The 16,086-nt window shown below is 43.9% G+C and overlaps 1 protein-coding gene across 3 annotated transcripts in view; it reads left to right on the top strand.

Moving 5' to 3' along the window:
• Window positions 1-16,086, top strand: part of BRINP1 (BMP/retinoic acid inducible neural specific 1) — a 513,527-nt gene that overhangs the window by 485,754 nt on the left and 11,687 nt on the right. For all 3 annotated transcript variants that reach the window (XM_059926552.1, XM_059926553.1, XM_059926554.1), the window contains one exon: window positions 1,557-1,779. In XM_059926552.1, coding sequence (XP_059782535.1) covers window positions 1,557-1,779 — 223 coding nt within the window. The remainder of the gene's footprint in view (window positions 1-1,556; window positions 1,780-16,086) is intronic.

The following is a 16,086-nucleotide window of genomic DNA, read 5'->3' as shown; positions in this document are numbered from 1 at the left end:
GGAGTCAGAGACTCCTGTTTCAGCACCTTAACATAAAAGATATTAATATATTAAAAAATATATAGTTTTTTCCCTCTCAATTCACTGATCCTCTTTATGTGTTGAGAGTAAGTGTAATAGGCTACATAAGAGCATAAGATTCGGAGCCATTCTAGAGTTCTAATTCTACCATTTGCTGGCTGTGTGACCTTGGGAAGTTAATTAACTTCTCTGTGTCTTAGTTTCTATAAAAGGGGGCACTAAAAGCACCGACCTCGTACGTTTGCTATAAAATCACTTATATATTGTAGATGTTTAAGACTGACCCTCGTGCTTATCGAGAGCTTTGAAGGCATTTTTTAGAAAAAAAAGAATGCCTAATATACGTGAAATTTCCTTGTAGGTTTTATGGAAAGTATCAAGCTTCAGATATCGATAGACAGATGATAGCTAGCTAGCTAGCTAGCTAGATGATAGATGATAGATAGATAGATAGATAGATGATAGATGATAGATAGATGATAGATAGATATTCCAACCATTTAGCCTTTTTTTGCTGCAAAATGATCAACCCCTTAATTTTTTAATTTTCCCAGTAGTTGAGTGGGGGGTCGAGTAGGAGGTATTGGATCAGAAAACAACAGCTCAGGTTTTAGTCCTGTCTCTTGTTACTCATGGACTGTTCTACCTTCAGAAAATGATATTCCCACTCGAGGCTTCAGTTTCTCCAAATGTAGAACAAGAAAGCTGACCTAGATAATTTCTAAGGCTGTGTCACCTTGTAGCACATGCTGACACACTGAAACTCAACATTATAAACTGAGGCAGAAATCTTCACCCAGGAGACCCAAGAGTTCGTCCCCATCTGTTAAGCTGGAGTTTCCCAAAATGTGACTTGATGTAAGGTGGTCCACACATGCAGCTTCCAATGAGAGTGGGGCACACAGTGGGGAGGGTGATCGACGTCAGTTCTCTGTCGATCCTGAAGATTACATCAAAGAGAATGTCTCAGTTGCTGCTAATATCCTTTCACGTCTATCACTTGCTCCTTCCCTAAATTTCAAAGTGAGAGCAGGCGCAGGGGTTCGGTCATTTAGCAGGCCACAGCGTTTGGCTAGAATTTATTAATATCATTTTCATTATATTTATTTTTACAGCTTTATTTTTATAGCCCCTGTTCTACCGAGGGCATTTGATAGTGATTCTCTACTTGGATTGGATAAAAATTTGGTTTAATTGACTCAAAGATAAGTTACAGGTAAATATAAGTACAAGTGATATGTGAATGTCATAAAGTTGGCATTCAAATGACAGAAGTTTGGGCAGCCCTGTCTGAAGCAAGGATGCGGGATGCAGGTTCACACCTGCGGTAGCAAAGTAAAAGACCCGTCAATGAAAACACAGTGGCCTCTTCACGGCCTGCTAGGAGTGGAGCAGGCTAGTGCCATGCTTATAGGCCACCAACAAGTTGGCTTTATTGTGCGCCTGCTTTGCTTGTGGGTGGGGCTAAGCATCTGAGCCTCAGATGGGGGCTGTGTCACGCTCAGCCCGCCTTGTTGGCCTTTGTCTCCTGCTAGATGAGTTTAAATCGTTCATGAAGCGTCTCCCTAGCAACCACTTCCTGAGCATTGGGAGCATCCATCAGCACTGGGGCAACGACTGGGACCTGCAGAACCGCTACAAGCTCCTGCAGAGCGCCGCGGAGGCCCAGAGGCAGAAGATCCAGCGCACCGCCCGCAAGCTCTTCGGCCTCAGCGTCCGCTGCCGCCACAATCCCAACCACCAGCTGCCTAGAGAGAGGTAAGTGCTGGCCCACCTGCCACCTCCACAGGCTCAGACCTGGTGCAGGGGCACATGCAATACAGAAGATGTGTCTGGAGCTCGTGGCCTTGCATGGTCCAGACCCACAGTTTTCTGGATTGTCTCTGGCTTCTCCCCTACTGGCTCTGGCTGTGCTGGATTTCTGTTTCCTGAAAATACCCTGAACTTTCAGCCTCTGTAGTCTGTCTGATCCATCTGACAGATGAAGCAAATTAGCAGTAGCCCTCCCTGACTGCTATGTGACATTATTCTGGTTGCTTAAATGTATTATCTAACTTTAAAATTACTTGGCAAAGCAGATTTTAGCATCCCCATCTTAACGGTGCAGAAACTGGGTTAATTGATGAATCAAACAATTTATTGACTGAGGGCCTTTGCTCAGGGGCTGGAGTAGAGTGAAGCAAAGGAGGCACCTACCATGAAGGAAGCACTCCCTCCCCGGTCACGCGAGGACCGGGTCCTCACCTGAGAGGGCGTGCCTCCTCAAAGGCCTGCCTGCCTCGCTGGCCTCACCCTAGTCCCAGCCCTGCTCTCGATGTACCAGGTATTCTGAAGAATGATGGAGAATGCAGGGGTGAACAAGACAGGGCTCATGCCTTCATAGCACCTAGGGTTTATCAACTCTCTCAGGGACCCACAGAGAAGGAGCTAGAATTCAAATCCAAGTCTCTCAGACTCCACTCTCCCAGGGCATTCACGAGCTACATCTGGGGGTTTTCTGTATTTGTGTCTCCAGGGTTTCCATGAAGGCATCATGGAAGAGCAAGAAGGCAGGCTTGGGGTCTATCCACCCTGCTTCTGCCAGAGCAGTGATGCTTTCACCTGTTTCATATTTGGGGATTCCACATTCAACTTTATTCAATGAAAACAGATCCACTCTTAAAAAGACTGAGGCTAAGTCACCTTCACTTAACAGATTCTGTGTCAGCCACATATTTTATCCACAATTGCTACCCCCATTGTACAGATTAGAAAACTGAAGCTCAGAGAGGGCAAGGAATTGGTCCAAAACAGCAGTGTAAGTCAGTAGTTCTTAATGGAGGTGGCTTTGTCTCCAGGGAACATTTAGAAAGGTCTGAAGACATTTCTGAGTGTCATAACACATGTGAGTGCTACTGCAGTCCCCACAGCAAACAGTGATCTGGCCCCAAAAGTCAACGATGCTGAAATAAGAAGAGACAAGATACCCCGACTCTTTGACTCTAAGTACTGTGTTCTTATTCACCCTGCTCTACATGCACTCAAAATTTAAAAAGCACCAAACTCTTTAAAAAGTCCTCCTCTATCCCAACCACGCTCACCCAAGCACTCATTTTCCTCTCGATTTTCTAGACTCAGATCAAATGCTGCCTCCTTCAGGAAGTCTTTCCTGATTACACCAGCCAATATGGAGGGCCCCTTATTGTAAGTTCCCATTAACCTAAAACCCACACATTAGTCAGCAGATTTTCTTCTATTTCCCATAATAAAACCTTCTCCTTTTGCACTCATCCATGCTCATCTCTGTTCTCCCCATTCCCTCCAACTTGGAGCCCCTTTCTTTTCATCTAGCTTGTGATCATTGTGAAACAAATGGAATTTCGGCCGGCGGTGGCTTACTTGTTGAAATGCTGCAGAACCAGGGACTAGGAAAGGGGCCCAGTCACAAAATAGCTCCCTTGTCATCTGTGACAACTGCCCAAACTGCCGCCATGAGTGAGGGTCTGAAGTGGATTCCATTTAGACCCACTGGGCATCAGTCACATGACCTGCATCGGCACTGGGGGAGATTCGGAAGTGAACACGGTAACAGTGCCGTGAAAGATGTCTCTTAAAGGAGGAGTGAGGAGGGGTTCTGTTGGCAGTCAGGAGGAGCTCCCCACGTATATTAGCTTGCTCGGGCCGCCATAGCTAACTACCACTGACTGAGTGGTTTAAACAACAGAAATGCATTTTTTCCCAGTTCTGGTGCCTGGAAGTCTGAGACTGAGGTATTGGTTTCTCCTGAGGCCTCTCTCCTTGGCTTGTAGCTGGACATCTTCTCCCTGTGTCTTCAGGGGGTCTTTTCTCTCTGTGTATCTGTGTCCTAATCCTCCTTTCTTATAAGGACACCAGTCCTATTGGGATAGGGCTCACCTCAATGACCTCATTTTAACTTAATTACCTCTTTAAAGACCTTATCTCCAAATAGAGTCACATTCGGAGATACTGCGGGTGAGGAGGACTTGAATGTATGGATTTTGGGGGGATATAATTGAGCCTAGACACCACAAGAGGTGGCTTTTGATCAGATCCCTAAGTGAAGAAATGGTGCATCCCCAGGCTGAGCACACTGGCTGTGCACCTGGGCAAAAGAGTAACACTTAACCATTACCAGACTTTAAACAAAAGCACCTGTCAGTGTTGCTGGTTGTCACTCCAGAGAATGAAGTGGAAAGTCCAGAAGCCCAAAGACACGGGGAAGACACATTTATTAAAGGTGAGCAGAGCGTCCAGGGCACAGAGTAGAGAGCACCATTGGGCACACTGGGTCTCGGGAAGGCTCAGGAGGGCTCCAGAGGAAAGAGGAGCTGGACAGGCCTTAGAAGGGAGGCAGGAGGGACAAAATCGGGTAACAGGAAGAACACGGAACAGAATCAGGGGTTGGATGAGAATTGCACCCTAACCTTAGCAAGCTGTGGCCCTTGAGCAGGTCGCTTCACTATTCTGAGTGCAAAATCTGTCCACATCTGTAATTTGCTCTTCCTCTGCAAGGCACAGACAGCTAGAAATATCCCGCCACCGCTGGGACCTGCAAAGAAAGAACTCGCAGTGTTGTCATCTCTCCTCCTGAGATGAGAAAACTTGCCCTGATCATTACATCCCTCCTTCACTCACCTGGAGAGGGTGCCTGGAATTCCACTTTGGCATGTCATTTAGTATGTATTGGATACTGGGGTGGGCAGGGGACACAGAAATGCAGCTCTGTGCTGATTCGTCTGAAGCCTTCCCAGGAGAACTGAACCTCCTTGCTGGCTGTGGGCTGCTTCCTGCCATCTGAACCAGAGGCTTTAATGAGTGTTTCTCACACCAGCAGGCAGGGCACCTCCCTGCCAGGAAGCAGTGTCAGACAGAGGTGCTAACACTGGGGACCTTGGGCCACCTGAGCTGAGCAAGCTGGAATTTGCAAATGAACCACTTGCTCTGCTGCGATTTGTCTGTGTCCTGGGCTCCATGGGGGCTGAGTCCACCAAGCAGATGCCATCACTTGTGTCAAGAAGGGTGGCATTGTTGGGCGGGGGTGGGAGAAGGAAAGAGCCCGGGTCTTTAGCAGCACACGGACTGGATCCAAATCCTGGCTGCATTTACTAGCCACAAGGCTTTCTGTAAGTCCCTGCGCCTCATTCGCAACGTGGGATAATTACGCTAGCCTTCAGATTAAGTATGAGGATTAAGATTTTAAAATTCAAAAAGCCTGACTCAGTCAATAGAGAGTTGTCACTTAGTGCAGGTTTCCCCCGCTATCCGAAAATAGAGCTTTTCTGTGAAACCTTTCATAAGCTGAAATGCCATAAAGCAAAGAAGCAATTACCTTTTTTCATAAAAGCTAAAATCTTTGGATTTCTTTAGGTTAATGAAAACATGTCTCTTGTAAGATCTTTTGTAAAAGCGAAGAGGCATAAAGCAAACTTTTGAAAAGCAGGGGACACCTGTATATGGATTCGAAAGATCAGGCGCTGTTCTAAGCATCTCACATGAATGAGCTCACTTCCCCCTCACTGCAACGTTACAAACTAGGTACTCGTACCATCTTACTACTCCTACTCTACAGATAAGGGAACTGAGGCACAGACAGTTTAATAATGTACCCAAGGGCAATAAATATTATTTTATGGTTACTTCAAAGTGGTGTTTACCTATAAAATCTAGTGAGAAGTCAAATATAGATAATTGGTTTGAAGGCATACTGGAACTTTAATATTGAGCTGGACAGCAAAAGGGGGGTTCTGGTTATCAGTTGTTGCCAAACAATTCACCCAAGACTTCTGGGCTCAAAACAACACTTATTATCAACTCTTAGGATTCTGTAGACTGACTGGGCACAGCTGGGGCTCCCTCGGGTTGGCTGGGGCTGGGGTCACAGGGGGCCTTGACTGGACGTCCAAGATGGCTCACTCCCAGGGCTGGCAGGGTGCTTGCTCTACACGTACCCTCTCCAGGTGGCCTGGGCTTCTTGAAACATGACAGCCTCCTGAGACTAAAAGGAAACGGTAAGGCTTCTTACAGCTTAGCTTTGGAAGTCAGAGAGTATCACTTCCACCATATTCTATTGGCCAAAAACCCAGCCCAGATTCAAGCGGGTGAATACTAGGAGGTGTAGGTCACTGGGGGCAGAGGGAATCTTTCTGGAGATTAAGCACCACAGGATAAATTGAGTATAATTGGAGGTAGAGGTGACTATCCTATATGTAGGGCAAATAAGATGAATGATAATAATAATCACAATCACAGAGCAATAACAAACACTTAACTGAGCAGCTATTATAATAGGCAATAGAGCTGGCTACATATGAAGATTCTGGAGTCAGACTGCCTGGGTTCAAATCCCAGATTTATTGCCTGCTCACCTTATAACCCTGGGGAAGTTACTACCACCTTTGAGCCTCAATTTTCTCATCTATAAAATGAGGCTAATAATCGTGCCAATCTCATAAGGTTGTTTTGAGGATTAAATGCTTGAACCCACATAAACTGTTTAGAACAGGGCCTGGCACATAGAAAACACTCAATACATGTTAAGCTATTTTTCTTATTTTTACCAGGCACTGATTTTTGCATACAAATTGCTTAGCCCACAGTAATATTCAGTGAGTCTGAGTGTTGATGATAATGATGACGTATATTTTTTTCGTCTAATCTTCACATTATCTCTATGAAGTTGATGCGATTGGATTTGTTTTATAGGTGAGGAAACTGACGAGGCAGAGATGGAATTAACTTGTCCAAGGTCACAGGGCAGATAAGCAGCAGGACTACAATGGTCTTGCTGACTCCATGGGTGGGTGTGGTGGTCAAGAGCCCTGTGCAGGCTCTAGGAGGTGAGCAGAGGCAGGAGGGACGGCTGTGCTTGGTTGGGGCACCTTGGTGTGAGTGTATGATGATGTCACAGGCAGGGTTAGCTCCTCGAGGTCATGTGGGTGATGATAGACCAGGAGCAGAGTTGTATAGACCCTAATGTAGTGTGCTGAGATTCAAGAAATGGCACCAGTTGTACAACCCGGAGTCAACTCTGGAGCCCAGGCAGACACATCAGACACAGCCCCTGTAAGTACAGAGACGAGGTCAGCTTCAGTGCAGCTCAACTTAGCAAGGAGTTCCTGAGAACTTACTCTGTGTGGGGCTCTGGAAGCATTAAGATAAATAAGACCCATCCCACCCCCAAGGGTCAGTGCTTGTTGGGATGATGGTAGCAGGACTAATTCCAGACCACACCTGCCAATGGGGAATTCAACACCCAACCAGATTGGGTTTCCATCACGTATTAGGTAATTTGGGGGGTCCCAGGGGTGCTGTGGTGGATTTCTTTTAGCTTGTGCAGGAGCTGGCCCGAGAGTCAGACCACAGGACTTCAGTTAGACAGGTCAAGGAAAGGCGGGACCCACAGGGAAGGCTCCTGTGGATTGTTTCGCTACCAGGATATCCTTATGTTTTGCAGTTAAAAAGGCGGAAAGACTGGGAAGTGGGCTTTGAGTTTGGTCACTACTATTACTAGACTTTCTGAACCTTGGTTTTCTCATCTGTAAAACGGGCGGCATAATTTCTTCTTCCTGCCTCAGAGGGTCTCTATCTGGCTCACCTGAGATGGTATGTCTGCCAGCACTGTGTAAACTCTGAGTGCTCTGTGAAAGGGGACTCTGCAAGCAGGGTGAACTTGGAATTAAATTCATCAGGAAGAGAATGGGGCTGAGTTTCGGTTCAAGGCAACACTCTAAGGCATTTCTATTGCCCCGGGCACTGTCCTACACACTTTCACCTCATTTAATCATCATGACAACTCTTCTGGCTGCACCAACTCATCCCATGTTATGAATTGGGAAGTTAAGATCCAGAGATGTTAATTGACTTGCTGAAGATTACACAGCAAATAAGAGGCAGGATTCAAACCCCGGCAGAGTCCTTTCCCGTAACATCTATGCTAGTCTACCTGCCCCCGAGGCAGGATGATCCAAGGTGTTCAGATGACCTGCCTAAACTACAAACTGCAATGTGATGGAAATCACCTCTCATTGCAAAGGAGGGAAGGAAGCAGGGAGGGAGGGAGGAAAGAAAAGAGAGAGGGAGAAAGGGAAAAAAAAAGGAAGGGAGAGAGGCAGAGAAAAAAGAAAAGAAGCACAAAATCAGCTTGAGCAATGAATTCTGCTGGCTTCTGTGCAATTCCATAAATGTTTACTGACTACCTGGTCTCCCGTCCTATGCCAGACACTGTAAGACACTTAAAGATACAAGCGAAGGGGTCTTTGTCTTCAAAGCATCATTATCTAGCCTCAGGATGTGCTTTTGAGAAGGACACTTGTTTGAACCGGAAGACCTGAGTTCAGGTCCCCCCGGCTGGGCCCTGTGTGAGCCCAACTAAGTCCACACTGGGTCTGTAGCATATATTCCAGAATGAGAACACTGGGTGCAAAAAAGGAGCCTTGCAGGGGTGGGTACAGGTTGAGCAGAGAACAGCTGCACTTCACCTTCAACCAGAGCAGCTCTTTAGCCATTTTCTTTATGAGAATTCTGCATTAAAACTCATTTGGGACAATAAGGCGATTTTTAAATTTTTGCTAGAACAATTTGAAAACAACTGGGTTCAGTTATCGCTGAGGTCCTTCCCAACTCCTAGGAGAAATATCACTCACAGAGAATGAGAGAGTAACCGTTGAACTCCAAGATATTGATACAAGAACGGTCATTGCATCTTTGAGCCATATTGCTTTCTGATGAAGCTAGTCCATTTTCATGAGTGGCCTCCAGTTCAAACGAAGATCTTCTTTTGCCCCAAATGACAATAGCCTTTTAGCTAAGCCTCCCAAAATCTACTCGAATCACTTTCCAATATGTGTTCCAGGAGGCCGTCAGAATTATTACTTAAGAAGCAAATTTGATCTTGTCACACCCCTGCTGACAGCCTTTGGTGACCAATCCCTGCTCTTAGGAGAAGGGGCACACTCTTAAGATGACCTACAGGTCTGTCGTGATCTGGCCTCTGCCTGCCTCTTACTCTGTGTTTCACACCTCTTCTTGGCTCGCTCAGCTACAACTCACTAACCTTTCGGTTCACTAGGTGTGCACATTCCTCCCACCCCATAGGCTTCACACAGGGTCTTCCCTGAAGCTTTCTTCCTTCTTCCTTATCTGCAGTAGTATCTATGCATCCTTCAGATCTCAGCTCAAAAGCCTGTGCTCCTTGCATTGAAAGGCTGTATCGGGACTTGTTTAATATGTTTTCCTAGCAATCTGATTTCCCAAATGAAGCCCAAATCTCAGTTTACCACTGTACCTTTGTTTACCCCGTTATTAACACCTGTCTCTCCCGTGAGACCATCAGCCCCATGTACGCATCTGGACCCATGTTTTTTATCACTTTAGCAGTATAACTTCCTAGCATGGTAATTGGCATACATTTTTAAAAATGTGCTCAATGAATGGGCAAATAAATTATTTTCTACTTGGAATGGGGTCCCAAAAACATGTTGACACAGTATTTTTAAATTGTATGCATTGCCATACAAATAATCTACAGATTTTTCACAGACTACATTGTATGTGGTTTAAATTGTCTTCCTCATTTACGAAGGAAGAAACTAAGGCGGAAGGGAGTTAAGTGACGCGTTCAAGGTCACTCCGGGAATGTGTGAACAGAGCGTGATTAAAATTCAGGCCCTCTGACTGTGACAGTCCAGGCAGTAAAATGGAAACTGCAAATTGAGATTGTCTTTAATTGACCTGTGTCCAAATTCTGCAAGGATCTGTTGTTAAGTCCACTACTTTGGGAAATGCGCCCTAGTGAAAAAAAAAGAACAAAAATAGACACTTCCAAGAGTTTACTAAATTCAGTGAAATGAAAAAAATTTCCTAGCACCAACTAGGTGCCTAAGGACAGTGTGATTTGATATTTTTCCCCACACCCTGTCCCGATTTTTGTAGAGGTTATATAGTATTGTAAGACAAAGGAGATTCATGGAACTTGAACTTGAGGGCAGGCAGTACAATTATTGGCATTTTTCCAGTGACTCCTGGTCTTCGGTTTATTTTTACTTCTCATATTCACATGGACTTGACCCAGCATCCAGGCTTTAGCCAAGCACAGTGTAATTACGCATCGTTCAGATGAAAATCTCTTGGGGGCATCCACCTCAGGCTTCAATCCTGGGGCCGTAGCTTCTGAGACCATGTCAGCTTTTTACAAACTTCCTGCTCCAGACAATGTTTAATTGGTGTCTATGGAAAGAGTCCAGCTACCAGGATAATCGTTATCTCTATTATGAGAACCCTCAGTACGCACACTGGTTTTGATTCTTCTCTCTGAACCCTATACTTCCTTGCCTCTGGATTTAATCTCCGCAGACTCCTGCTGTGGGGCAGAGGGGTGTGACGTCTTACCTTTTATTGAGCTGAAGTCAGTGTCAGTTTATTAGGCTGACAGTCCCTGCTCTCCCACTTACTAGATGTGTGACCTCAAAAAATCTCTAAACCTTCCTGAGCCCTGTGTTTCCTCATCTGTATGATCAGGATAATAAGAAAAGCTACCCTATGGAGTTGATGTCTCAGTCAGTTTGGATGCTGTATGTGAAAACTCTTCATAACCTATAAAGAAATGCACAGATGCAATGTTAATATAATCAAGAGCACAGTTGTAGTAGATGCTAGATGTTTGATGAAGACACTATTTCTGCTTCTAAGAGACAGATCTTTCCATTGGAGAAAATAATTCATGAGCCCAACAAAATGTAATAACGTAGTAGAGAGGCAGTGAAATTTCAGATACTTAAGACTTTGGACTCTGGAATCTGACAGACCAAGGTGTAGACTGCCATTTACTAACAATGGAACGTTGGTACAGTATTATCTGAACTTCATTTTTCCAATTGACATGGTGGGGATAAAAATGATACCTACCATTGGAAAATCAACAAAAGAACATATATGCCACTTTCAGCACATAGTAAGAAGTCAAGCACAGGCTCCTTATCAGACAAATTTCGAAACCAATAATTTCTCAATTAATAGAAAAAGTTAAAATAAGGAACGCTAAAATGTATGCAATGCTGCACATGTATAAACACAATTTATTTTAACTTAAAATATATAAATATATATTTCTTGGCCAGCCTTTTGAGGTAGGGCCAAAATCTTTTTTGAGGGTGTTTGTGTAATATATTCCATTTGACGTTTTCCTGGCTTTCTTGCATAAACCACACCGGTAATTGTATAGTATTTCCAACTTTGGTTTATTCCAAGTGGAGCAATAGCTTAAAGACTCTTAAGAAGCAACCTAAACGTTTGTAGATTTTTATGAGCCATCCCAATCTTTTTCAGGTACTTCTCCTTTATTTAAATTGATGGCAATTCTTTCATCAACTGGTCTTTATAGAATTTTCCCACAGAATTCAAATGAGTTCCCACAGAAAAAAGCTCGCATTTCATTGATTCATTTGACTTCTTTTTTATTTCAAAAAGTTTAGTTTTTTAATCGCTTTGGAAAAAAGGAGAGCAACAGTTAAATGGCATACTTAAAGCTAATTTGCTTACATCTTTAGTGTTTAAGCAAATACAATTTTTTAAGCTAATATTATTTCTCACCCTAGACATTTTTATGCTTTTGTGTAGTGTTTTACAATTACTGTCCAAACACAAAAATAGAGGTCTAAACGTACTTTTCATAAAGTATAAGACACATTCCTAGAATACTTTGGTCTCAGGAACATAATAGCAAATACAACTGGCATAAGCAGGTTTGGGAACAAACAAAACGACCCTTGGTAAATGTGCTTGTTACTTGGAGGGACCAGAAGCACGTGGGCTTTGTAGGAGGGTAACCGACCCGCCACGACTATTCAGTGTGCCAAGAGCATCACACACCACTCTGATCAGATGGAAGGGAGAGTGTCAGCTGTGTGCCAAGTCACTTACAGGCAGGTCAATTTCCGGAGCTTGTCCTGAGACAGCAGCTCTTATTCCTACTAACTCGCCACGATAATAATAAATAATGATGATAATAGTTAACGTATAATGACTATTTTTTATGTACCAGGCACAGCCTTAAATGCCTTACATAATTTACTCACTGAATCCTTACAAAAACCCTGTAAAATAGATGCTGTTATGCTTCCCATTGTATAAACATGGAATTTGAATAGCAGTAAAGCTAAGAAAGGAGAGAAATGAATTCCTGTCGGGAAGACTATAAGAATCCCTTTTTCTCTTTGCCTGGATTATTCTATTCATCCTTTAAATTTCAGATCTAACCCCCATTTCTTAGTGATGCTTGTCCTGACACACTGGCCAGGTTGCACTGTCAACAGTACGTCTTTACTGCATCCTGCGTGGAAGTTCTTTCTACCACCTGGCACGTTTGCAATTGTGTGTTTAATCCTAGACTTCCCCTACTTGACGACAAATTCTGTGAGGGCAGGGATTCTGTTTTTCTTGTTCACCAGTGTATCCCCACCCCCCCGCCCCAGTAACAGGTAAAGTGCCTGGCATGGAATGACACAGCATTTGCTGAACTGAAGTGAGGGACCATTTGAGATGGAAGTTGAGGGATGATGAACCTTTGAACTTGGGGTAGAGAGAATGGTTTTCCATTTAAGAAAGCAACAGATACTTAGGATGAATTGTACGTGAGACTAATTTCATCCAGAAATGAGAAATCAGAAGATCAGAGAAAGCACATAAATCAAGATCGAGTACATGGGCTTGGGAACCAGACAGTCGGGTGTAAAATCTTGGTGAGTTGTATGCCAGAGCTGCTGGCCCTAAGTTTCCTCATCTGTAAAATGAGGATAATAACAGTACTTTCTCCCCAGAGTTATTGCGAGGATTACCCAAGAAAAAGATATACAGTGTTCTTAGCATATAGTAAATGGTCAACAAATATTAAATAATTGTCCTTATTGTTGTTGAATAAGATTAGACCAGTATTTTGAAATGAAATTATGGAGGGATTGAATACCTAGCTGTGGAGTTTGTATATTATCATTTAGGTGATGAGTAGCCATTGGAAAAAATATGTAAGGAATGCACTTAGGGAGTGCTCTCTGGTAGCCATTCCAAATATGACCTAGAGAATCAATGGAATTGCTCTCCCAGGTGTAAAAGGATTCGGTGTTTCTTTCCTGTGTTGACACGAGCTTTGCCGCAGATCTACGGGTTAGGGCAGTGGTGCTCAAACTGGCGTGGGCCACCAGGAGGGCCTTTTGAACACAGATGGCTGGACCCCACCCCAAGGTTTCTGATTCCTTCCGTAGGCCTGGGATGGGTCCCAGGTCCTAGGTGATACTGATGTGGCTGGTCTGGGGACCGAACTCACCTTGGATTAGAAGCCTCTCTTCACTGCCATAAATATGGCCTCATCTCACAATATGTGCACTTGGTCAAAACCAGGCAAAAGTTAGTTCCCTTAAGGGAACTGATAGGATATTGGGAAGGCGTGAAGGGATGGGGGGAGGGGAGGAAGTGGTGTCCTTGATTGAATAAGTTTAGGAAATGTTGAATTAAAAAAAAAATTAAATAGAGAAGGGGTCATATGCATTTTTTTTTTTAAAACTTGTTTGGCCATAGAACCATTCTTTTTGAATTCTTTTTAAGGGATTGGGTTCCTCAGCACACAGCCTTGGAAAAGAATGATTTACTCCAGGTTAAGAGGCAGTGACCCAGATTATTTGGTGTGCTACCACAGGTTGTGATTTCCTGACAATAGAGATCCTCATCGTTCAGCCAGACTTCTTCGAGTTGAGTTTCTAACACTTCTGCTTAAACAGATGCTAATGGCTCTGTATCCCAGCAGGTAGAACTCCTGCTGAGAGGTGGCAAGACTGCTAACCAGCAGCGGCCAAAATAACAGCAGGAAGGTACTCAGTCTCTGGTATAATTAGAGAATAAATTTACCCCATTTGGCTTAGGTATATTCCCAATTCTAAAAAGTAAACTATTACTAAGACAAATACCTTATGTATAAGACAGACACCTTAACGTATAGATTATTTTATTTTGCAAAGGGCTGATTCTTATAATAACCTGGGGGTTGGGGGGAGCTAGAACAAGTATTAGGTTCCGCGTGTACAGGTGAGAAAACTAAGGCTTACAGAAATTAATGACTCGTCCAACATTATGAAAGAATACCCCTTCTTCTGTTGCCATCCTATATAGGCATAGCCCTTTGTTCTTGTCAAAGAATATGTACATTAATATTTATACTGAATCTTCATTCATTTATCCATGCATTCCTTCATCCAGCAGATATTTAGTGATCACCTACTAAGTGCCAGGCATTATGCATGAGGTCTTGGTAGATGGTGAATAAGACAGGGGCGCCTCCGTTTACAGAGATCTTGAGCTCTAGCAGGTAAAATAAAACCAGCACAGGACTGGGCCTGCACCTGTGCTTTACCTTAGGAATCTGAAGCTCAGGAAGGTTAAATGGCCTAAAATTACAAAACCATAAAATGTCATGGCTGTCAGGGAACCTAAAAGATCATCTAATCGATTCCTGTCATTTTATTAAACAATAAAATAGAACAGAGTGCGACTTGGCCAGAGTAACTATATTGGTTTTGTATTGTTCTGTAACACATTACCACACATTTAGAGGCTGAAAGCAATATGCATTTATTATCTTTCAGTTTCCATGGGTCGGGAGGCTGGGCCTGGTATAGCTGGATCTTCTGCTGATGTCTCACAAGCAGAAATGAAGATGTCGAGAACCCACTTCCAAGCTCAGTCTGGTTGTTGGCAGAATTCACTTCTTTATGGTTATAGGACTGAGGTCACTTTTTCCTTGCTGGTCATTGGCCAGAGTTCACTCTTAGCTCCTAGAGGCTATTCTCCAGTCCTGGTACATGGACCACTCCATCTTCAAAGGAACAAAGGTGCAGCAAGTCTTTCTCAGGCTTTGGATCTCTCTGAATTCTCTTTCTGCCAACGGCCAGAGAAAACTGTCTGCTTTTAAAGGGGCACCTCTAATTAAATTAGGTTCACCTAGATAATCTCAGTATCTTTACATCAACTGTGCCAAATAACAGGACACAGTCTTGGGAGTGACATCTCACCACATCCACAGGTCCTGGGGGTTAGAGCCTGGAATCCTGGGGAGGGAGGACATTTTTCAAGTTCTGCCTGGTACAGTTACATAGCTTGGTAGTAATGGAAGGCGGAAGAGAGATCCTGAGTTCTCTCTGGGGGCTCATGGTATATAATAGTTTGAATATCTATTGCTGTTTAACACAATGACCCAAATTTAGGGCCTTAAAGCACCAATCATTATATTATGCTCTTGATCTGTGAGTCGGAAATTTGTGCCAGAATTGGCTGGGCACTTCTTCTGTTCCACGTGAGGTTACTTGAAGTCACTCATTGGTATTTAGGTGGCAGCTGGACTGAGCTGGAGGTTCTAAGAAAGCTTCACTCGCATATCTGGTTCCTTAGCAGAGGTGACCAAAAGGCTGGGCTCAGCTGGGCAGCGCTCTCTCTTCAGGGTCTCTTCATGTGGTCTCTCCAGCAGGGTGGTCAGCCTGCTTATAAGTGGCCTCAGAGCTCTAAGGGGGAGTTTTCCAAGAGACAAGAAGTATAAGCTGCTGCTGAGTCCATAAACTAAGTGAATCACTTCTGCCTTACTGTATTGGTCAGAGGAGTGGTGGAATCTGCCCAGATTCAAGGGAGGGGAACAGATCTCCTGTCTATGGGAGGAGTGTCAGAGGGTCCGTGGCCACCTGCTGCACATTGTGGGTTTGTCATTTGTTTATTTTTCCATTGTGATACATTTTAGTACAGAGGTTAGTGCGCTCTTCAGAGACCTTATGAAGAAATATCTTGTAATACAAAATTGCCCTTTTGAACCTTTGTCAATCAAGACAAAGTTTGTTTTAGTGGATTTATCGTATGGTTTATGCCCCTTGCAACATGCTTCGGCCTAGGTACATGTTTTGTTGTTGTTCTTATTGTCTTGTTTTGTTTTCTTGGAAGCTGGTTAAAGGGAGAGAATATTCCATAATATAAGTTTTATTATTTGGTGGGGATACCAGAAGTGGGAAGGAAGGGGTTTCTGCCAGTTGCAGAGTATTC

This window comes from Balaenoptera ricei, chromosome 6 (assembly GCF_028023285.1).
Source record: "Balaenoptera ricei isolate mBalRic1 chromosome 6, mBalRic1.hap2, whole genome shotgun sequence".
Lineage (NCBI taxonomy): Eukaryota > Metazoa > Chordata > Mammalia > Artiodactyla > Balaenopteridae > Balaenoptera > Balaenoptera ricei.
The sequence above is the reverse complement of the archived record's forward strand: the minus strand, read 5'-3'. Positions and strand labels throughout refer to the sequence as shown.